The sequence below is a fragment of the Oryx dammah genome, unplaced genomic scaffold (genome assembly GCF_014754425.2).
Source record: "Oryx dammah isolate SB20612 unplaced genomic scaffold, SCBI_Odam_1.1 HiC_scaffold_25, whole genome shotgun sequence".
Taxonomy (NCBI): domain Eukaryota; kingdom Metazoa; phylum Chordata; class Mammalia; order Artiodactyla; family Bovidae; genus Oryx; species Oryx dammah.
The window spans coordinates 87090987-87115048 of record NW_024070209.1 but is presented as its reverse complement, the minus strand read 5'-3'; the positions used below and the strand labels follow the sequence as shown (position 1 = coordinate 87115048).

Genomic DNA, 24062 nt, shown 5'->3' with positions numbered 1-24062 from the left:
GGAGAGTGAAAAAGTTGGTTTAAAACTCAACATTCAGAAAACGAAGATCATGGCATCTGGTCCCATCACTTCATGGCAAATAGATGGAGAAGCAATGGAAACAGTGTCAGACTTTATTTTGGGGGGCTCCAAAATCACTGCAGATGGTGATTGCAGCCTTGAAATTAAAAGACACTTGTTCCTTGAAAGAAAAACTATGACCAACCTAGACACCATATTAAAAAGCAGAGACATTACTTTGCCAACAAAGGTCCATCTAGTCAAAGCTACGGTTTTTCCAGTAGTCATGTATGGATATGAGAGTTGGACTATAAAGAAAGCTGAGCACTGAAGAATTGCTGCTTTTGAACTGGGGCTTTGGAAGAGACTCTTGAAAGAGTCCCTTGGACAGCAAGGAAATCCAACCAGTCCATCCTAAAGGAAATCAGTCCTGAATATTCACTGGAAAGACTAATGCTGAAGCTGAAGCTCCAATACTTTGGTCACCTGATGTGAAGAACCAACTCATTGGAAAAGACCCTGATGTTGGGAAAGATTGAAGGTAGGAGGAGAAGGGGACGACAGAGGATGAGATGGTTGGATGGCGTCACCAACTCGATGGACATGAGTCTGAGTAAACTCCGGGAGTTGGTGATGGACAGGGAAGCCTGGCGTGCTGCAGTCCACAGGGTCACAGAGTCGGACATGGCTGAGCGACTGAACTGACTGAAGGTTAATTCTGCAGGAGGAGAAACTGGGAGGGCTGGCAAACCCCTGGGGCCTGAGTGATGCTCTCACTCAGGCCAGTCCCGTGGCCCCACCTAGAGGCAGGGGCTGGAAGTGCAGTTGCACTGCAGAGGGGCCAGCTCCCAGCCCCCTTCTGGTTCTCCAATTCGGCCGTGTTTTCCTGCTTGCTTGCTTTTTACAGTCAGCTTTCTAGGAGATTTTCTCAGCTTTTTGCCATCATATAATGTTCATGTTAATAGTATCCTGTTGGTTTCACGGACTCACTTTCTCTCATCTCTTCCACGATTCTTTCCATTCTGACTTCTGTTATATCATAGATATTTCCCGTAAGTGTGGTCTTCCCTGTCGCTAAGTTGCCCCTTCAGATGCAGCATTAGAAGCTGGCAGACCGCACCCTGATGCACAGAGCTGCTGGCATGGGTCTTGCCATAGAGCAGTCTCCCTGGGTGGCCCTGGTATTGGACACCGCAGGTTCCTTAGAGAACAGACTTCTAGTCTATGCCTGAATGGAGCATGTTTTCTGGGAATTGAATGTAGAAATAAAGACAAGCTTTCACTCGGCCCCTCGGTCCTGAGGGAGCCAAGCCATGGTCAGTCTTGAGGGGTTACAGCAGGGGTCACAGTACAGAGGACGACACGGGCCAGCGGGGCCCAGACAGTCCTGGCAGAGGCCCCAGGGCCTGCGGATTGATCCAGCCCCACCTGACACAGGAGGAGAGCTGGGCCGTGTGGGGCGGGGACGTCAGAGGCAGCGCTGATTCTCAGAGCCCAGCTTCCTGCCCAGACCCAGGGTGTCGGCTGCAGGCTCACACAGGACAGGAGAGTCCCGGGAGGAGCCTAGTTTTGGAATCAGGAACCCCTGGGGTCTGGCGCTGTCCTCTGGGTCTCTCATTCTTTCTTTATCCAAGAGAAAAAGAATTAACTTGGATTGGCAGTTGATAAAATTAGCTTGCCTGTTTTCAGTTTGAACACAGGTCCCATAGAACAGGGAGTGAGGTAGGGCAGTCACGTGCCTTTCAGGCTTCCTGTACCAGTGATTCTTGGCTGCCCAGGGGGTGCTCGTGGTCAAGAACCCGCCTGCCGATGCAGGAGACGTAAGTGACGTGGGTTCAATCCCTGGGTCAGGAAGATCCCCTGGAGAAGGGCATGGCAACCCACTCCAGTATTCTGGCCTGGAGAATCCCATGGACAGAGGAGTCTGGTGGGTTACAGCCTGTGGGGGTCACACAAAGTCGGACACGACTGAGCAACTTAGCGTTCACGCATGTACCAGTGACACTATTTCCCCTTCTTTGTAGGCCTGACAAGTCAAGCCCACTGATTAACAAGGGCCAGCCAAGAGGACCTGGTAATTATTTCACGTGAACTGGTCTGTGAGGGCAGAGTTGGGTATGTGTCCTGTTGCGGTCAGCCCTGTCTCCTGGCCCAGCTGTCCTGTCCAGGGCAGGGCAGCCACCCTGCCCCCTGCAGAGCCCCTGATGCCCCCGTTCCCGGAGCTGCTGAGTACCATACCCCACATTCCACTCCCCTTCTGTCACTGGGGGTGGGGGGGGCCTGGCAGGGGATGGGGGTGCTGGTCAGTGGAGGAGGTTATAGCTTCTGCTCCACGGTGACAGCTGCAGGCCAGCACACTCTACAAAGGCCGCAGGGAAGTCACAAGTTTCTTTGGCCTTCAGGGGACTTCCTGTCAATTAGCAAAACCCAGGAAACCTGCCTTGTGAATCTGACACAATGGCTGTTACGTTGGTTCTGTCTCGTGGTGATGGCTGAGGGGGCATATTGTGAAGTTGATTCATTTTGGCCCTAAAGCAGTGGACCTCTCTGGAACAGACACTCTGGGTCCTCTGTCCAATGCTGTGGTCATGCAGCCCCCAGCGCCCATGCCCAGGAAGTCCCAGACGGTGAGTGGACGAGCCTCTTCTTTTCTGCCTCTCTGCTCTGGCCAGGAGCGTGCGGGTTATCCTCCAAGGGCTCACATCTAAGCCGGACGTGGCCCAGAGCTTACAGCTGAGGGGCTGGCTCCAGGATCGACCCCTGTCTGCACACCAGGCTGTCACTCTCTTCCCTGGGCTGGCATCTTCCAGGAAGTTCCCCTGCCACCAGCTGCACTGAGCCTCCCCAAGTTGGGTACCTGGGTGGGTACATAGGCCTGCACGCTTGCAGGCCCCGGGGACCCATTGGAAGCAAGGCAGCCTGGTTCCCCACTGAGCATGTGTGTCATCCCACACACTTGAGCTCTGAGCCCCCTTCTTTTCGCAGACCAAGCTGAAGCCCAAGCGGGTCAAAGCCCTGTACAACTGCGTGGCCGACAACCCCGATGAGTTGACGTTCTCCGAGGGGGATGTGATCATCGTGGACGGCGAGGAGGACCAGGAGTGGTGGGTGAGTCTGGGCCTGAGAGGGTGTTTCCCGCCACTTCCGAGGAGTTCCCCCTCGGGTGGGCGGGCCACGTGGGCTGCAGCTTCCAGAGTGCACCTGAGGGTCTGCGAGGAGGATGTGGCCTTGGGAGTCTCGGGCTGCTACCTCCGCAGTGCAATGACGGTTAGGTGCTTTTTAAACTTTAGATTCTGACCAGCAGTGGATGTGTGCTTAGTAAGTCGTGTCTGACTCTCTGCAACCCCATGGACTGAAGCCCGCCAGGCTCCTCTGTCCATGGGATTTCCCAGGCAAGAATACAGGAGTGGGTTGCCATTTCCTTCTCCAGGGGATCATCCCAACCCAGGGATCACACCTGGGTCTCTTCTGTCTCCTGCTTTGGCAGACCGGTTCTTTTTCCGCTGAATCACCAGGGAAGCCCAGTGAGTGGCCAGTGGAAACCTGAAGTCACAGCCAGCCTCTCAGCCTTTTTTTAATAGAAATATACGGCATGGTGTTCCCTGGTGGCCTAGGGGGTAGAACTTGGTGTTTTTCACTGCCATGGCCCCTGGTTCAATCCCTGGTCAGGGAACTAATCCTGCAAGTCGCATGGCGTGGCCAAAAGAATAAGATAATTCTTCAGTTTTTCTATATATATATTTTTTAAAGTATCAAGTATGGAAATGCTGCCCGTAACCTCCAGGGCTCCTCCACTCATTAAAAAAAAAAAAAACACACACATACACACATTTAAATTTTGGTGCTTTTCTTTTAGACTTTTACTTACCTACTTAATTTACATCATTGAGATCAGACTTGATATAGAACTTACATAATTTTCCCAGAGCAAAAGTGAATGGTTTACTGAAGTCTTATAAATGCTTGCCTACATTTAAATAGGGCTCCCTCACGTTTACCACTTTCTGTGACTTTGAAGCTCACAAACTTCTGACATTCTGTCCCTTTGTCTATTAAAAAAACAAAAACACAGATGGGGGTGGTGGTCAGACCCTGTCCTGTGTGCCCTCCAAGACTGCCAGGACTGTGGTGGTGGCATCTTTGAGGGCACCAACTGCCCTTGAACAGGAGTTCCGAGTAGTAGGCAGAGACTGTTTGAAATGTGGGTGGAAGAAAAAACAGTTTAGATGTTTTACCCAAGTAATTCTTTCCCAGAAGAAGTTCTTCCAGACAGATCTTTTTTTTTCCCCCTCCAAATGCTAAAATGCCCTTGCATTTGGAATTTTTATAACCACCTAACCTTGTATTCATTTCAGATCGGCCACATTGACGGAGATCCGAGTCGCAAGGGAGCATTTCCTGTGTCTTTTGTGCACTTTATTGCTGACTGAATTGCTACTGAAGAAAAACACTTTTAAAAGTCATGTCCTGTTTCATTTTTGGTACCAGTAATCTTGCCAGATAACCTGTTTCATGACTTGTATCCACTTTCTCTAATGCCACTGTTCTGCTTTATAAACTCAAAAGGCAATTTATATATATATCAATGAATTGTTTTTATATTTTGTGTTTTTCATGAAACATTGCTATACTTTTATTAGGAAAAACTCAATTTCCTAAGAGGTGAACTGAAAAGTGATTTTTTTTTTTTTCTGAAAAGTGATTTTAACTACATAATCAAGCCTGAATCTACAGCATTAGCTGAACCTCAAAATAAGTTTTGAGTGTTGGGAAGAAATGCGTCCTGCTTTTCTTGGCCCATTTCTTTAGTCGGTGACCTTTAGCACAGTTATTCTTTCTAGAAAGCCAGTAAACTTTTGCTTTCCAATTCTGCAGCTAACCTGTACTTTCTAGATAAAATGCTTCAGTTCACCTTGAAAGACTTTTTTTTTAAAGATACCTTGAAAGATTTCCTTTGAAACCCACCCAACATTTAAAGCAACTTGGGAGTGTACACGTAAGCGTTGTATTTTCCAGCACCTGGTATGTGAGGTTGCAGCTGTCATTGTATCCTGCATGAGTGTGTAAACTATTGTGAACAAGCCCACCTAAGCCAACTAGAGATGGTTTGCTATGGCCTACGTCAGCTCCAGATTGTATAAAACTGCATTTCCTGAATTCGGTTGAAAACTAAAGATGACGGATTGCGACACGGTTCTTCAAGCTAGTTTATGCGCTTTAGGTGTCCTGGGATTCGCTTTCTCGAGCCCCCTGGTTGCAGCCAGAGTACCGTCACCAAGTCCTCACTGTTTCTGTCAAGTGTACCGCTGCCTTCCCTCCTAGCTCGAGAGAACGTTTCCTCGATTTAGTGTCTTGTACTTATAGAATATACCAACAGGAATGGTAGTTACACTGTCTTGCAATTTAATCTGTCCACTTGTTTGTAATCACGAACATATCAGAAATCTGTAGGTCCCAGGTAATAAAATAACCCCAGACATCCGGATTTCCTGTTGAAGTCCATCATATCATTCTTAAACTTAAGCTACTGGGGGCAGGGGGGTAGGGGTTAGGTTATATACAATAAAATAAAAATTCATTAGGTTTAATGAACTTGACTATCATACCTCTACTTAGTCATGGTGAGCGTAAGATTCAGAGTAGATATGTTGAAAAATTTGTCGCTCTCTGAGAATAAATAGGCATGTGATGCCCACTTAGATTTTTACCAAAAGCGGTAAATTTAAGGATAGGCTTGGAAAGCAAGGCTACGATGCTGTTTCTGCATGTCGACCTAGCGGTAGCAGATGGTACATTTGATTGAAGCAGCGTGTCTTTATTATGCAAGACTCATGTGAGTGTAGAGCTTTTTTTTTTTAATTTCATTGTTTTGTTTTGTTTTTTTTCATTGATATTATAAAGGAAGACAGAACAAACTGGAATGTTTTATGATGTTGTATGGCAATTGCGTTTTCTGCCTTTCAAAGTTCCGGGTAAAAATGTGTTAGATCTGTAATTACAGTCTTTATTTCTTTGTTTCTTTAAGCACTACATCTGTTTTCACTAATTGTTCATTTCTGTTTTTGAACCCTTCATTCAGTTAATTCTCTCATAGATTGAAGAACGTAAACAGATGTTTTGCACAGTGCACTTCATATGTATATTTTAGCACAGCCCTCCCACATCTGTACCTTATACTCAATCAGCCTTTTGCCTACTTGGTGCCAGCTATATAAGGAGTTAAAGTTGATCCATATCAACAGTGGAGCACCAGTCCCAAACTGATCCATCAGGGTCACTGTTACATACATAAATACCTAGGAAATATTTTCCCAGTCTACAATTTGGTGGTGCTATTGTGCAGTAATTAATATTACTCTTGCCGGAGGAGAAATTATATCAACTTCCCCTACTAATGATGTCCTTTCCTAGTTATTTGCTCTTTGCAAATTAAAAAAAAAGGCAACCGAGAAAAAGGAAAACACTGTAGATAATCTATTTATATTTAAAGTTTACGTTTTGTGACCTCAGCTGCAGGATTCTGGCATTTGGCATGCCATCCTCCATCAGGTCTGACCTCTAGGGATGGCGACTCAGAAATCTGTCCACGGACTAACGGTTAGTGTGTGATGTGTGAAGGTTGGGAACCACGACTGCAGCCTGGATGCTATCTGAGATGTATGATATTCAATTCATTCTCTCGATTATTTCTGTCTAGTTGCAGCGCAACTGTATATATTGTATAACCTAAATCAGTTATTTTCATTGTCCTAATTAGAGCATGTTTAATAAGTTTACTCTTCTTGTTAACTAGTCATCTGACTGGAAAAAAATAAAATACTTTTAAACGGACATGATGTTTTTCATGTTTTTAATCTTTTGAGTGTTCAGTTGCTTCAGTCGTGTCTGACTCTTTGCAAACCCATGGACTGTAGCTCACCAGGCTCCTCTGTCCATGGAATTTTCCAGGCAAGAATACTGGAGTCAGTTGCCATGTCCTCCTCAAGGGGATCTTCCCAACCCAGGGATCGAACTACCATGTCTCTTTCATCTCCTGAATTGGCAGGCAAGTTCTTTACCACTAGCGCCACCTGGGAAGCCCCCTTTAGCCTTTAGTAAAGCACTGTATATAAAAAGTCTTTAAAAAAAAAAAATACCCTAGTCTACTGAACATGAAATTCTTCATAGTGTATGACTTCTAACATGATCAGTAATCTTTGAGGGTTTTCAAAGATAATTACTGTGGTTTATATTGTGGTTTGCTAACAGCTTATCCTGACAATACACCTTTTAAAGTTTCCCTTTTTGTGACTTGAGTTGACGACATCACTGTTTCAAACCAGCCTGATTCGTGGGTCCCTGGACCAGACCTCTGCCTACTTACAGCTCCGAGCTGGTGAGACTGCATCACCAGCCAGTGCTGGGACAGGTGGCCTGGGTCTTCCTCAGAAAGTTCTCCATGTTCATTACTCACCTAGGGTGCTTCTGTAACACATAAAAGTCATTAGGCTGATTTGTGTCTAAAAGCAACAAATGATGTTGCTCTTTTAGTCCCAGTAGGTAGGTAACTTCAATGAGTTAATTCCCTGTTAAATAAGACACATTTTACTAGAAAAACAAATGACTGGTATTTTATACACTTGCATTTTCTTCAGAAAATCGAGAGCAAAAGATCACTCATATTTCCGTTAACAGTTCAACACTGCAGACTGGAAACAAACTATTGAGAAAACAGCTGAACATGAAGCTTACTTCCCCCTTGACTGCAGAATTCAAGGTTTCTCAGAAGTCAATACAGAGTCAAAAGCAGTGGATAAAACTTTGCAGATTGCTTGTGCTTGTTCCTACATTAAGTGAAAAGATACAGTAAAAGAATTAGTAAGTCTGTTCCCCAACTAGATCAGACCCTCCTAACACCTGTCGTAAACCTACACACCGCCAGTGTGGGGAAGTCCAGGACACGGCCTGCCTGGGTCACCACTTCTGGGCGCCTTTAGTAACTGCACGCGGTAACACAGGACCTGCGGCCATTGGGAGGGACCCTCACGAGTCAGGACCACGAGGTGCAGGAAAGCGGGGCTGCCAGTGGAGGACACACCGCTTCCGCTCACCTGCTTTGCATTCACTCATGAGGCACAAGCGCTGCTTCTGGGCTAACAGCTCACAGCCTGCAGTAGGCTGGTCCGCTGGCTGACCCGCTGTCTGATACTCACATTCCCGTTATGCCAGGTATCAGACAACGTGACAGACGGCATCTCTTCTGCCTTTGAAAAATCTAAATAATATGGTTTTACCACTTGCTTTGACGAATGAGACTAGTAACCAAGGAGACTGAAAACCTTACCAGGCTGTTGCACTGGTAAACCCACAGGCTGTATTCTTGGTTGCTCGCATCTGTGGTCTTCAGAGCCAGTAAGCTCTTTCCTGCCCCGAGACCGTCATCATAACACACCATCCGGATGATTAAATACAGAGCATGCCGATGCAGAACGTCCTGCAGAGGTCAGGGCAACAAGGACCGTGCTAGTTCTTCACATGTCCACAGTTTCCAGTGCAGAATTTACCGTGAGGCTTTAAACAGAATGTATCCATCCGTGGATCTATCTAGCTGAACATAAGTTTTTACAGGTTTTTCACCAAAAGGGACATTCCGGTGAGCTTGGTTAGGGGCCAGTTTGCCTTTAGAATCATGCCTTCCTACTAAGTTCTAAGAAAACAGACAATCTAAATTCACAGCCCTGTTTTCTACACCCAGCTGACAGCTGCTCTGAATTGGTGTGGGGTCTTAAGCTGAAAATGCAGGATGGAACAGCGGTGGGGTGGGGTGGGGGCCGTAGGGGTTGGGAGGTGGTGGGGGGGCGGGGTGTGGGGGTGGGCTTGGGGTGGGGGCGGTGGGGTGTGGGGGTGGGCTTGGGCCCTGTGCTGTGCTAAACTGCTTCAGTCGCGTCTGACTCTTTGAGACCCTACGGACTACAGCCAGATTCCTCTGTCCATGGAATTCTCCCGGCAAGAATACTGGAGTGGGTTGCCAGGCCCTCCTCCAAGGCATCTTCCCGACCCAGGGATCGAAGCTTTGTGTCTTACATCTCCTGTACTGGCAGGTGGGTTCTTTGCCACTAGCACCATCTGGGAAGCCCTGGCTTGGGCCTGACACAGAAGCAAAAGCCTCTAATCATCTACCCTAGGAAACTGGTCACTTTTAAGGCCAGCTGCCAGGAATGACAACAAACCAACCACTCCGCAAACGGGCAAATCTAACTACAAGAAGGGCATTCCTGGTCTGAACTCCCCAACACGTAAAACCCACTTTCCCCTTTAATTAAATTACTTACATACTGATCTGATGTGGACACTTTTATACCGTACTTGGAAACTCCCATAATAAATTCTTCCTCCAGAGGAACGAAGGGCAACTTTCCATCTTGCTTTAAAGTAAAAATAAATTACATTTTAAAAAATGATGTTTCTTTCTAGATTCTGATTAGTCAGTTTTAGCATCTGGCCATTGCAAACCCAAACCCTTTAAAGAATGTGGGGCACACAACAGCCCAGCCCTCTTCTCTCCAAAGAGGCAGAAGAAATACCCCCTCACCTTTTTTTTTTTAGTAAGAAGTCCACAAATTTGACCAGAACTCAGATCCATGTGCTCCATGGTTCTTGTTTGTAAACTGACACTCCTCATAGATACCAGTGGGGCTTATATATTTACACTAGAAAAATGGAAGGCTCCTTTTTCAAAGTTTACAGTAACATCAGCACGTTAAATAATAGGAAACACACTGTAAGAACCATTCTCAAATGTTTTATATCCTACCCAGGTGTTGATATGTATGTCTGGTTCATCCCAGTGTCCCAGGGCTTTGGGTGAATAAATACAGCTCGACAAATGGTTTTTCAGCTCTTGAAAACATCCATCATTATTTTGAGCTCTTCAGAAGCAAGGAAGACAGCAGATAATGCCTGATGGTTTTCCTAGCAGATTATCACATTTTATCTGCTTAGTGTGCCTGACTTGTCTTCTCTAAAATAAATACAATACTGTCAACCATCAGTAGATGTTCCACATGGTCGACATTTTTGTGGAACCGTTTGCCTGCACTGAAGAAATTACAGTCATGAGCAGTGTCCACCGACCTTAGTTCTTGGGTCCTCACACGCAAGCATACCCCCATGCCTATCACCTCTCACACAGGGTAAAGCAACTCTAAGAATCCACAGCAATGCTACTGTCAGTTGTGAAGTTCTGACAAGCCCAATTTTACAGTGCTGTGAGAGATTGAGCAGCCCGTCAGTGTGAAAATAATCCTAGTGTACTTTGTAGGGGGGTGCGGGCCGGGGGGAGCATTATTAGCAAACTTTCAGGAGACTATTAGTTGTTGCTTGCACGATGTTGGAATGACTTTACAGATTCCAAAGTAAAATGCTGGGATAATCGTGTTAGTTGCCTGGTCAACAGTGGATTGGACTGGCTGATTTCCCCTCAGAAGGGAGACTTCCTGCAGGAGGCCATGAAACAGCATATGAACTGAGCTCATCTCCATGTGTTAAGAAACCACATGATCTTAAGAGTGACTGACACTCTACAGATTTGGTAAGGGAACCTTCCCATTGCAGTGACATCCCTTTGTTCATGAACACAAAAATGGGCAGTTCCATCTTCTAGAGACTCGGGGAGCAACTGACTGTAGCCAGCGTCATGCTTCCAGCTCATCCACTCCCTTCACTGCTAAGAGTACCGACCTCACAACACTTTATGCACAAACCTGACACCTTTGTCTTCATTTTCACTCTAAATTTTCCTTCGTGATGAATTTATTCTTTTATTTTCTCAGCCAGGATCAAAACCTACCTCACCTCAATCCTTGTTGGAGACAGGGTATGAATAGAGAGATGGGAGTTCAACACCATGAATGAGATTGCTCATTCAAATAACTGGAAATAGTTCCATGGAGACACAGTTAAGACTTGCCAGAGTGTCCTAAAGCTAAGCCTGTGGTTGCACTCACTCACTGCGCTCAGCTCCCCGTTTAAACAAAGAGACATCCTCAATCAGCCCCAGAAAGAGTAAAAAACCACTGTCTGAAGGGAGGAACTAAGTCCTGTGTTCCTCCTTGACTCAGTCCCCTGGTCCCTCCTCTGACCACAATGCTCAGTGACACCTTAACAGTGATAAAAGTGTGGCTTCAGGAAAAGCAGTGAAGAGACTGGAAGAGTGGTGTCAGTCTCCAAAGCCACGAATTCACCCCAGGATCTGAGAAAAGTTTTTCTTTTTTTTACCTGAGCAACATCTATATAATTTATCAGGTCCAGTGGCCCTTCGAGACATTTCCCCTCTGAGAGTTTCAGTTTCTCAATGGCACCAACATACTTTATTCGAAATTCTGCACAGGTGTCTGAATTGTTGTTGCTTTGTCCTAAAGGTGAAGAAAAAATCGTAAGACTTCAAAAGAAACAGCTGCGTTACAGAGTATCTTAAACCCCTCCCCACACAGGAAATCAACTGAATCATTAGAACTAAACCTTTAATAAAAATTTAAAAATTTTAAATGCAAACTTTTTGATGCAATGCAAAAGAACTTGAATTTTCACTAACCTTTCCCTCAGTGACTCACAATCTACTAAATATAAAATCTCAGTAGGAATAAATTAAGTATTAATAGCCTTCACTGCTTCATCAAAAAGAAAGCTAAAATGTCAACTTGACAATGATTGAGCACCTTTATAATGCATATGACATTTGATTAGTTTTTTGGTTTCTTCTCCCACTTTCCCATGGGAACTTTAACTTTCTTTCCTGATTCAGGAAACCTGATCTACCTCTCCCATTCAGCCAGAAAAGACCAGGCTTGCTTTCCCCCAGTGTAAATGAAGTAATGCCAGATAGGACCAGACAGTAACAGGTGAAGAACTCCACGTGTCATGAAGTCCAGCCAGTACAAGGTATCACAAAGGATTTACAACATCTGACATAGTAAGGGAATACTATGCGGTCATTCTTAGATCTGTTTATGTAATACAAAGATGCCCATGTGTTTAATATTTCAAAGCACCGGGAAGTAAAGACAACAGACCTTCTGTTGCCACACCCCCTTTTACACCTCTCCCGCTCTCACCACCTCACATGGACTGAGCTGTCTGTGATCCCAAAAGCAGAAGGATTTTGTCTAACAAAATGAATGTAGTAGGTTTCCAATTAGACACGAGCTAACAGGTGGGTCAGAAGCCACCTTTCGATTTCTAGAGAGCTGTTTCTTTCAGGAGGCTGCATAAATGTTTCCAAGGGCCAGTGACAGACCCCTGCTTATAACCGTGTGCTCCTGATGTTAACGAGCTGGTACATCTCTGGATACACGGCTCCTTAGTCTTTTTAATCAGCAGGACATTGTCCTATCCCCCGCAAACAATGTAACTCCAAAATAATTCACCCTCCGCCAGTCCACTTCTTAACAAAGCTTCTAAACTGTCACTACCAAGTAGCCACACATAATTTCACTCCACAACCATTATGAGTAGTTTGCTCCTGCAGCTTTCACCACCCGTTCCTCACCCCAACCCACCTTCCACCAGATCCTGGGCCATTTCTGAACTCTTATCAAAAATGACAGAGCAGAGAAAGAAAACCCCAAATACTCAAGAACTCCTTGTCCACTCTGCTAAAACCATGTGAACTTCAGTTAAAAGCCCGAGATGATAAATGACTCCACCTCTGTCCATACCTGAGCTCTTGGTGGAATCGGTGTCGAGGCTTGCCACCGTGCTGGACCGTGAGAGGCCCCCAAGGCTGGAATCTACAGACTGAGAAATAACAATCAAACGAAACAAACACAAACATTTTAAACATAATTAGAAGCACCATCTTTTTTCAAGTTTTTTACCAAACATTCAAATGACTTATTTACTATCACTGAATTAACACATATAAAATCAGGTCAGTTATTCATGCAGATCGACTGTGACAGATTCTTTTGAAGATAAATTCCATAGCAAACTTCAAAAAAAAAAACCCACAAAAAAAAAAAAAAAAAACACAAAAACCCATAATCCCAACTGCTCTTCCCACAACACAATAATAAGTCTGGAATCAACACTTTCAGTTTAAATTAAAGCCATTACCTCTAAAGCCTTATAAGAGAGTTGATATTTACATCATATTGAGACTTGAGGTTTCACATCACATGTGAAAATCTATACTTCACTTTCACATTATATCCACAGAACCCAAGAAGAACTCTGTGCAGAAGGCAGGCAGGAGTGTTCTGTTTAGTCAATGAGTAGAGAGACGCAGAGGGGTGAAGTGATTTACCCAAGGTTACGTCTAGTCACCCCAGATCTCAACCCCACGTCTCCTGACCCTCACCCCAGTATCACAATGCCTCCAACTACTACCTGGCTCCAGCAGGTAAACACAGGTGGAGCGGCAGACCAGAGAATAACTGTGATGTGAATTACAAAGAAAAACCAACGAAACTGTTGAGCAAAATTCAGAGAATCATACGTGTCAGTGTAGTTTCAGAGAAGGCAATGGCAACCCACTCCAGTACTCTTGCCTGGAAAACCCCATGGATGGAGGATCCTGGTGGGCTGCAGTCCATGGGGTCACTAAGTCGGACACTATTGAGCAACTTCACTTTCACTGTTCACTTTCATGCATTGGAGAAGGAAATGGCAACCTACTCCAGTGTTCTTGCCTGGAGAATCCCAGGGACGGGGGAGCCTGGTGGGCTGCCGTCTATGGGGTCGCACAGAGTCGGACACAACTGAAGTGACTTAGCAGCAGCAGCAGCAGTGTAGTATGTTCTACAGAATCATACTCAGTACACTTAATTTTTTAGAAATAAGTAAAAACCTTTGATTAAAAAAAAAAATCACTTTTTGGGAATTCCCTGGTGGTCCGGGGGTTAGGACTCAGCACGTTTACTGCTGGGGCCAAGAGTTGATCCCTGGGGAACTAAGATCCTGCAAGCTGCACGGCTTGGCCAAAAAGAAAAAAAAAAATCACTTTTTTACACTTCAAATCAAAATTACATTTTAAAAGTACAGTCAAATTTTCATATGTTTAATAAGTGAATCAAAACGAATGTAAAGATGTATCAAGTCTTCAGTTTTATTACTTCCCTTTCTTAATAATTGCATTTCTGGGAATCTCCAACAAGAGCAGAGCTATATGCATAGAGAGGGTCACCATCACATTGGGCTTCCCTTGTGGCTCAGATAGTAAAGAATCTGCCCGCAATACAGGAGACCTGGGTTCGATCCCTGGGCTGGGAAGATCCTCTGGAGAAGGGAAAGGCTACCCCCTCCAGTATTCTGGCCTGGAGAATTCCACAGACTGTAGAGTCCATGGGGTCGCAGAGTCGGACACGACTGAGTGCTTTCACTTTCAAACAACAGCAGAGCTGTATGCACAGAGAGTCATCATCATGTTTGTGTGGTTCTGACAACCTGGAAAAAACCTGAATATTCAAAGAGTGAAGGAAGGGGACTTGGAATTAAGATGCTGTTACAGAGCCAGGCTGCCTTCAGGGAAGGGAGTAACAGAGCGAGCTTTTGTGCTTCCAGTTACCCCCACACGCAGGAGAAGGCCAGAACCTAGCGACCCCCTGAGCAAGGAGAAAGGGAAGGGAGGAACTGGCCTATTTCCCCTGGTTCTGAATGACAAGGGCAGAAGCTTACTTCATCCTAGAGCACACGTCTAACAGTTGCAGGCCTGCAGAGAAGCCACACGAGACTCCCCGTCACTTGGGGGTAAGACCTCATTCGGGGGCACAGGTCTTCCTGCATCCCCCCAGCACCCCCACCCTGCCGGGGCGGCAGGTCCTTGAATCAGCACACGAGCTCTGGTCTGACTCAGCCAGCAGCAGGTCCATGCATCTCCCCTTCTCCGTTTTCTGAACTAGAAAACAGGAAACTGGGCCCAGTTCAAGCCTATGGGCCTCACGCTGAGGTAACAGAGAGGTGATTCTCTACAAGCTTCAGGAGTTTAGACGCCTTAAAGAAAAATGTAGTCGTCCCATTCCCAGACTGCACAGGTCTCCCAAAATGTCAGGTTTCCATGGTTTCGGCTACACGCTGAGAGCTCAGCCCTCCCGCCTGACCTGGCTGTGGTGGCGTGTTCTTCCCTGAGTGTGGCTATCCTCACCCAGGGCACTGCCCACAGGCTGGCAAGAGGCAACCCCTGGAGGTTTTGGGCCTTGGGCTCTTCTCCTGCCACCTGCCTCGCCCAGTCCAGGTTCTGGGCACAGACACCTTTCACAATCGGGAGCTCACAAGGGTGAAGAATGATTTTAAAAAGGCTTTCTAGTCCTGGGGGCTTCTCTGGTGGGTCAGATGGTAAAGCATCTGCCTGGAATGCAGGAGACCTGGGTTCGATCCCTGTGTTGGGAAGATCCCCTGGAGAAGGAAATGGCAACCCACTCCAGTGTTCTTGCCTGGAGAACTCCCCGGACAGAGGAGCCTGGCGGGCTACAGTCCACGGGGTCGCAGAGTCAGACACGACTGAGCGACTTCAGTTTCAGTTCTCTAGTCCTAGTCCAATGGGCCAGGACTCGGGACTCTGAGGGCCCTGAACACTCAAATCAGCACATTTGCCTCACTCTCCAACTCACTCCCCATGGTGGACACAGAATTATAATGACACACACACACCTCAAGCCCTAGAATTCAAGACATCCGGTTCCTTGATTGCCTGTCAATTTCCTTGACCACCTGTCAATTTCCTTGACCAGTGTTTCAATGATACCTCTCACAGGTCCTGATTCATCTACATTAGTGGATTTAAGGACTTCAGAAAAATCTACCAAAGCAAAATAAAATTAAATCAAATGCAGGATGTATCGTGTGCAAAAAAAAAAGAATGTAAACACCTCCAGTTTGAAGAATATCAGCAGGTCTGCCATGCTTAGTACCTTTCATGCAGCGTCGCTCAGAAGAAACAGTTCTCACTGTTATGACCGCGGTCTCCACTCCACCACCTACCTTGCTCTTGGTACTGATTTCACTGCTCTGGGAACTGCTACTGCTGTGGCGCTTTTTGCCTTTCCGAAACATCTTCCACCATAGCTTGATCTGCAGGCACCCCTCTGGAAGAGCAAGCATTGTTTAGATATATGGAGAGAAACAACTTTAAATCCCTTTACAACATAACAGGAATAAAATAAATAACCATCAATTCCTCCCAGTTCCCTGGTATACTCCTTTTCCTTAAAACATAAATATTCCCCGCCAACCCACAAAATTTGGATACTATTTCATTCTTATACTTTTCTTGAATCACAAAGTTTTAACCCAATGAACCTGAAAGGTAGGAACCTTTTTGTCATCTCTAGAAGTATGAAAAGCACCAATCAGAGGTACCAGACACCTGTCATTTAGTCTCAAAATAGTCAAGTGCCTGCCTTTTCTTTAATCATGCCCAGACGTTAGTAAAATATGTGACATATTAGTTTATCAACCAAGATTCTGAGATCAGTTACTGTCTCCGCTTGCTGTTCTGTCAACAGCAGGGCCAAGAACTGAAAGCACTGACGCCTCTGGGGTTTGGTGCATTTTTCTTTACTATGTTTAGGGAAAGGCAGACATGACAATAACGTCAGGTGCTACCTCTTGCCTCATTCCAGTAAGGCTAGGAAGGAGGTGACCTTCAATATTCCAGAGTCAGCCTTATGTAGATCTTGAATGAACTGTTTCTCCTTGCCCATTTCATAGGAGCAAGCATATTATACTTGAACAATGATGAACTGGCCAGAGAAACATTTCATAGGTCAAGTGCTTTCACACTGTCTCATTTAATCCTCACAGCATCTGGAGACATCCGGAGTCGGCTCCAAGTGTTCTCTGAGGGTCTGTCTGTGTCCTGTAGCCCGCTGGGCTCTGCCCCCAACCCCCAAAGGGGTTTACAGAAGGGAGGTTAGAATCCACATGTCACAGATGAGGGAGCTGTGACCCATCTTTCTAGAGAATGTATGAATTCGAGAAACTAATAAATGTTTACTAAAGACTGATTCTACAGAGGGAAAAGGGAGTCTGCTTACTGGAGAATCGAATGCTATTCTACCGTCTTCAAAGGTTCCACAGACAGCGGTCTGCAAAGATAGCTTCCTTTCACTCTGACATGGTCAGTTCTTGACAGAAAAACAGGATACCTGATGAAGGAAAAGAATGAGTACATCAGTGAAGGTCCCTCTCCAATGAACAGTTTCTCCCAGTGAGTCTGGAGATACTCCCCTCCTCAACCCCACGCCCCGACCCAAGTCCATTCACAAGCATCTGTCCTTAGACTTGACTTCTGAGCCCAAGCATTTTGATCAGCCCCATCATCCAATTTATTTCTATATTTTTGCTTCATTTATGGAGGAGCAAGAACACCCAACTCATTCATTCATTCTTTCCTCAGTGGCCAGTGAGCACCCACCAGGCGCTGGGACTACCCCAATGAATAAGACAGATAAAGTCTCTGACCTCAGGGAGCTTATTTTTTATTTATTTTTAATTAATTTTATTTTTTTTGGTGTGGGACCTTAGTTCCCCCACCAGGAATCAAACCCATGCCCCCTTCACTGGAAGCACGGAGCCCTAACCCCTGGACCACCCAGGAAGTCCAGGGGGCTCATTTTTACAGGGAGTAGCCAGACCAACATGAAAACCAAGTATCAAACACATTATTTGGAAATAATAATTGCTCTAAGGGGACCTAAAGCAAGTTAAGGAGATAGTGATCAAAGGAAGGGGTGACTCTTGGAGACAGAAAAAAAGACATTCTGAGGAGGTGACAGCTAAGACCTGAGAGAAGCAGGAGCAGACATGACGTGAAGAAGCAGCACCGTGAGTGGAGCATACGGCAAGTGCAGAGGTCCTGAGGGATGCCAGCTGACACGAGGGCCAGTGAGACACCAGGATGACTAAGAACAGGAGGCGGAGGGACAGGGGCAGAGCCACAGAGCACCTCGCAGGCCACAGCATAAGCTGGGGTTTTATTCTGGGTTTCACAGGAAGGCTCTGGAAGGTTTCAAAGAGCAGTCAGGTGGTATGATCAAATTTCTGTTTTAGAAAGATGACTGGCTGCTGGGTAGGGAACTAGCTACAGAGCGTAAGAGTAAAAAGAGGGAGACTACTGAGAAAGCTTTGGTAGGTGATTTGTTGGATAACTCTGTTGCCAACGAGAGCTTCGCCATTGCAGGATACCTTTCCATTAGAAAAAGCAAGAGAGCCTTATTCCAAGGTCTGCCCAAAACTGGGTAACCCTAGCAGCATAAAGTACCATAATCTGATTGCTTTCAGTGTTACACTTAAAATGTTGTTGTATAGCACATTTAAGCACATTACAAGTCCCTATATATATATATATCAATTTTAATGATTTTTTAAAAATTTGATAGTATTGTTATGGATTCCCAAAGCATCTATTCAAACCCCTAGAATACTAGAATGATTGGAAAGTCACTACATTATAAGGCCTTGGCAACTCCTTAAGACTTTCTTTCTTCATCATTAGTCTAGGAGCTATAGGGGAAAAGCACTTATGAAAGCCTTTGATATCTGCCACTATTTTGATGCGTGTTCTTAATTAAGCAAATCATTCTCATCTCTGAATTATTCATGCATAAAAATGAGGCCAAAGATACCACTTGGATGTTGCAGACTCATCAAAGGCAGAAATGCCTAAAGCAGAAGCCATCTTCCCCTCCACACCTGCTCCTCTCCTCTCCCTTTCAGTAAATTACATTATTTCTGGTATAAGGTGGGAAACCACCAACCCCTCACTGTCCTCCTGCCCCATATCCAGTTAAACCCAAGACGCAGTGATTCTACCATCTGTAGATTATACCCTTCATGAATCAAACAGGGCCTGCATTGTTCTAGACTATGGTTACATAAAAATACTTTTTCATTATCTGATGAAAGTGATAGATCCTTAACCCATAAAAAATGCACAAAGTCTGGAATACAATTTAAGGAATTCATCAGCCTCCAGGAGACATTTCGAGGGAGAGGGACCCTGTCCTGAGACAGGTTGGGTCCTGAGACCTTTTGCTACAATGCCTACATCTGGACAAATGCCTCCTTGAGCAACAAAATATGAAGAAACTATATGGAACTGAAAATAACTGTGTGCATGCATGTACATATATCTTGGAGGAAAAGCTATGACAAACCTAGACAGCATATTAAAGAGCAGAGACACGGCTTTGCAGAAAAAGGTCCATATAGTCAAAGCTATGATTTTTCCAGTAGCCATGTACAGATGTGACAGTTGGATCATAAAGAATGCCGAGTGCTGAAGAATTGATGCTTTTGAACTGTGGTGCTGGAGAAGACTCTTGAGAATCTCCTGGACAGTGAAGAAACCAAACCAGTCAATCCTAAAGGGAATCAAACCTGAATATTCACTGGAAAGACTGATGTTGAAGCACCAATACTTTGGTAATCTGATGCAAAGAGCTGACTCATTGGAAAAGACTGATACTAGGAAAGATTGAAGACAAAGGAGAAGGGGGCAACAGAGGATGAAGACAGTAAGATAGCATCACTGACTCAACAGACATGAATTTGAGCAAACTCTGAGAGATAATTGAGGCCAGGAAGCCTAGCATGCTGCAGTCCATGGGGTCACAAAGAGTAGAACACAACTCAGCAACTCAATAACAACAATACATGTGCAGTTAGGGCAATTTCTGGACAAGACACAAAAAGACCAAAAACCCAACTACCACTTCTAAAGAGCAAAAACAGGGTACTGCACATGCCTCCTGCACTCACCACCACCAAGTTCAGTTTAGTTCAGTTGATCAGACGTGTGCAACTCTGCAACCCCATGAATTGCAGCACGCCAGGCTTTCCTGTCCATCTCCAACTCCTGGAGCTTTCTCAAACTCATGTCCATTGAGTTGGTGATGCCATCCAACAATCCCATTCTCTGCATCCCTTTCGCCTCCTGCCTGAAATCTTTCCCAGCATCAGGGTCTTTTCAAATAAGTCAGTTCTTCACATCAGGTGGCCAAAGTATTGGAGTTTCAACTTCAAAATCAGTCCTTCTAAGGAGCAAGCGTCTTTTAATTTCATGGCTGCAGTCACTGTCTGCAGTGATTTTGGAGCCCAAGCAGAGAAAGTCTGTCACGGTTTCCATTGTTTCCCCATCTACTGGCCATGAAGTGATGGGGCTGGATGCCATGATCTTTGTTTTTTGAATGTTGAGTTTTAAGCCAGCTTTTTCACTCTCCTCTTTCATTTTCATCAAGAGACTTTTAAGTTCCTCTTCACTTTCTGCCATAAGGATGGTGTTATCTGCATATCTGAAGTTACTGATATTTCTCCTGGCAATCTTGCTTCCAGCTTGATCCAGCTGGCATTTCAGCTGTGCTTCATCCAGCCTGGCATTTCACATGATGTACTCTGCACAGAAGTTAAATAAGCAAGGTGACAATAAGCAAGGAGTACCTTGAGGTACTCCTTTCCGGATTTGGAACCAGTCTGCTGTTCCATGTCTGGTTCTAACTGTTGCTTCTTGACCTGCATACAGATTTATCAGGAAGCAGATAAGGTAGTCTGGTATTCCCATCTCTTTAAGAATTTTCCACAGTCTGTTGTGATCCACAGTCAAAGGCTTTGGAGTAGGCAATAAAGCAGATGTTTTTCTGGAACTCTCTTGCTTTTTCGATGATCCAATGGATGTTGGCAATTTGACCACCACCAAAGGGGTAGGCAAACTGCCTAAAGCCACCCTCCTGCCTGACCCCTAGACACACCCCTACCCTCTGGCCAAGCTTTGCCTGAATTTCTTGACTGGATTCTTATCAATTTCTATTGGTTAGGGAAGGCTAAGACCACTGGTCAGTATCAGTCCTAGCTGGACTTCTTGCCATTTCAAATCTATCACCAAGCTCCAGCTAAAATGATTTATTTAAAACTCAAGTCAGATGCCATGTAACCAACTTAAAATCTTTCACTGGCTCCTCAAAAGTTAAAGCCTGAAGTCAAGGCTCTTTGCCAGGACAAGAACAGTCAGTCCTACATGACCTGGCTCACATCGACCTCTCCAGTCTCGTCTTCCGCAATCAGCTTCACACTCACCTGACATGTAAAGAATGCACAGCTGCTTGAGGTTCTCAGCAGGCATTATGTTCCCTGTTTCCACACTTCGCTCCTGCTGTTCCCTCTGCCTACAATGCCCTTCTACCTTCTACTTGATCTGCTAACTTCGGTCACCTGTCAAGACTCAATTCAGACTTCTTCTAGAAAGCCTCCAAGCTGGGCTAAGGGATGGTCCTCCACATCTTGATCGTAGCATGAGTCGGCTACTGACTACTTGTAACTATCTCAGGACTGTGAGTGCATCAAAGACCAGGACTAGGTCATCTCTGTATACCCAATGCCTGGCACAGGCTGACAGAGGTCATGCTAGCCAATTAGAGAACTTTCTTGTGAGATAATACCCAGATGACAACTTCCACACACTGAATACCTACTATTTGCTGCCCAGTGCTCACTGCCATATACATAATACATAGAGGTAGCTACATGTATATGTATGTGTGTGTGTTTCCCTGGTGGCTCAGCAGTAAAGAATTCGCCTGCCAATGAAGGAGCCCAGGGGTCGATCCCTAGGTGGGGAAGATCCCCTGGAGAAAGCAATGGCAACCCACTCCAGTATTCTTACCTAGGAAATCTCATGGACGGAGAGCCTGGAGGGCTAACAGTCCATGCTCAGTAGCTCAGTCGTGTCTGACTCTTTGTGATCCCAAGGACTGTAGCCCGCCTGGTGCCTCCATCCATGGGATTCTCCGGGCAGGAATACTTGAGTGGGTTGCCATTTCTTTCTTCAGGGGATCTTCCCGACCCAGGGATCGAACCGCTGTCTCTTACATCTCATGCACTGGCAGGCAGGTTCTTTATCACTAGCACCACCTGGGAAGCCCATAGACCATGGAGTCACAACAGAGTCAGACACTACCAAGTGACAAAAGATTACATATATATATATATATATATATATATATATATATAAAATGTCCTTATGCTGTATATATACAGTACTTCTGACCCTCTCTACTTACCAGCAAGGTTGCAATATTACAGCCCCTTTCAAATGAGGCAGCCAAAGCTCTAAGTTTATTAAGCAGCTTGCCCAAGGCCACAAGGCTAATAATCAGTTTGGTTGAATCATGTAGTCGTGTCTGACTCTTTATGACCCCATGGACTGCAGCACACTAGGTCTCCCTGACCATCACCAACTCCCTGGAGCTTACTCAAACTCCTGTTCATAGAGTCAGTGATGCCATCCAACCATCTCATCCTCAGTCGTCCCCTTCTCCTTTCGCCTTCAATCTTTCCCAGCATCAGGGTCTTTTCCAATGAGTCAGTTCTTCGCATCAGGTGGCCAAAGTATTGGAGTTTCAGCTTCAGCATCAGTCCTTCCAATGAATATTCAGGACTGATTGCCTTTAGGATTGACTGGTTGGATCTCCTTGTAGTCCAAGGGACTCTCAAGAGTCTTCTCCACAGTTCAAAAGCATCAATTCTTCAGCGCTCAGCTTTCTTTGTGGTCCAACTCTCATACGATTGAGGCCAAATCTGGAGCCTCGGTAGAGCTGCCGCCAAAGCTCCTCGCAGACTCCACCCAGCTCCCCAGGTATTCGTCGCCGTCGTGACCGCCTGCCACTTGCTGGAGTGCTGCACAACAGACAGACACAGCCCCAGCCCCGAGCTGCGGGGAAAACCCCAGCGTGCGGAGGAACCGACAGGATCCCGCACAAAAAAAGGAGGCCGCTCTTCGTTGCCCTGAGCTCAGATCAGGGCCGGGCGCTGGGAACAGCCCAGCGGGTGTTCGCACTCCATCGTCTTCCAACAGGACCCGGCCAGACAGCACACCCGTCGTCACCGGGGCCGCAGTCCCATCCTAGACAGGGATCGGCCCAGGACCCTGCCTCCACCCGCAGGCCCAGGCCCGCTGCGCGGCTCCCGCCGCCCGCCTGGCGCTGCCCCCGGGACCCGGGGCCCGCTGAAGGCGGGTCCCTGAGGAGACGGCGGCACCACCCATCCGCCCGGCGTCGCTGGCCTCCCCGCCGGCACCACCCTCGAGGCCCGCGTTCCTGACCACGCTCGGCCCGAGCGCGGCGACCGCCGGGCCCTCACCTCTGCGCGGTCTGCGCTCAGGCGTCAGACACCCACCGAAGGGGCAGCCTGAGGAGCCGCGGCAGCTCCTCCGGTTCTAATTCCAGCGCCAGCTCTTCCGGGCCCCCGAGCCCCGCCCACCTGACCCCGCCCCCGAAGCCTCGCGCAGGCGCAGTCCGGACCCCGCCTCAGGTCCCGGGAAGCCTGGGCGGGGAGGAGCCTTGCGAGTTGGGTTCTGCGACCGGAAGTCGGAGGGAGGAGCCTAGTGTCGCGGGCGCCGAGATGACGGAAGTTGTACTCTCGTGGGATGGAGCGGGGGTGGTTCTTCCGTCTTAGGGTCTCTGTGTCTTTTCTTCTAGTTTAGAAAGACTCCTGCGGCCTGTTGTTCCTCATTCCCGTTTGGACTTCTGAGATGTCCGCGATTCCTGCAGAGGAGAGTGACCAGCTGCTGATCCGACCCCTGTAAGGGACCTGAGAGGGACTGAAGCCGTGACTGTGAGGCGAGGAGGGGAACCCGATGGTTGGCCTCAGTCGCCCCCCGCCCCAGGCCCGCTTGCCTCGGCAGCCAGCTCCTGGCTCCAGGCCTCTGCGGCTGCAGCGGTTTGATGAACTGTGAATCGGAAGGGGCCTGCTAGGTTGAATAGGATTTTGCTTTTTCTTTAGTCTCAAGGGAGGAGAGGATGTCGGGTTAGGGGGGCGAGGGCCTATGGTGGGACCGCAGGGCGCTTTCGTATACGGCCAAGAGGGGCGACTCGTGAGGGAACCAGGGATGCTGAGCATGGCAGGGTGAGATGACAACCTGGATAAGGCTGTGACAGCGCGAGGAAGAATTAAACTTGTGCCTTATTAACTTCCAGGACTCATATTTGCCGAAATGCGAGAGAGGAAATACATTAGGGAACTTATGAGTTCCATTCAGAGCTCAAACTCTCCGGGAATAGGGAAGGTAGAAAGTGGGAAAGGTGAAAAGGCAGAAA

General features: G+C 46.6%; 3 protein-coding genes across 8 annotated transcripts in view; 2 read left to right on the top strand and 1 right to left on the bottom strand.

The window, feature by feature from the left end:
* ASAP2 (ArfGAP with SH3 domain, ankyrin repeat and PH domain 2) overlaps positions 1-6831 on the top strand; it is a 156203-nt gene extending 149372 nt beyond the window's left edge. For 3 of the 4 annotated variants that reach the window (XM_040224954.1, XM_040224956.1, XM_040224955.1), the window contains 4 exons: positions 2025-2074; positions 2536-2627; positions 2986-3108; positions 4356-5904. In XM_040224954.1, coding sequence (XP_040080888.1) covers positions 2025-2074; positions 2536-2627; positions 2986-3108; positions 4356-4430 — 340 coding nt within the window. In that variant the 3' untranslated portion in view covers positions 4431-5904. Of the gene's footprint in view, positions 1-2024; positions 2075-2535; positions 2628-2985; positions 3109-4355 lie in introns of all 4 variants that reach the window. The other variant, XM_040224953.1, reaches the window with a different exon arrangement.
* On the bottom strand, positions 5824-23323 carry ITGB1BP1 (integrin subunit beta 1 binding protein 1). 3 transcript variants are annotated; one of them, XM_040224961.1, is made up of 8 exons: positions 23107-23323; positions 17010-17120; positions 15955-16058; positions 12696-12774; positions 11257-11393; positions 9312-9404; positions 8324-8473; positions 5824-7823 (listed from the first exon to the last, which is right to left on the bottom strand). In XM_040224961.1, the coding sequence occupies exons 3-8, from the start codon at positions 16024-16026 to the stop codon at positions 7752-7754; spliced, it is 603 nt and encodes a 200-aa protein (XP_040080895.1). In that variant the 5' UTR covers positions 16027-16058; positions 17010-17120; positions 23107-23323; the 3' UTR covers positions 5824-7751. The 3 variants fall into 3 exon arrangements, with proteins under 3 accessions (XP_040080895.1, XP_040080896.1, XP_040080897.1); XM_040224962.1 differs by having other exon boundaries at positions 23143-23244; XM_040224963.1 differs by lacking the exons at positions 17010-17120; positions 23107-23323 and adding an exon at positions 16142-16211.
* The window catches only part of CPSF3 (cleavage and polyadenylation specific factor 3), a 30927-nt gene continuing 30140 nt past the window's right edge, over positions 23276-24062 (top strand). Inside the window, exon 1 of the mRNA XM_040224957.1 lies at positions 23276-23547. Coding sequence (XP_040080891.1) covers positions 23498-23547 — 50 coding nt within the window. The 5' untranslated portion in view covers positions 23276-23497. The remainder of the gene's footprint in view (positions 23548-24062) is intronic.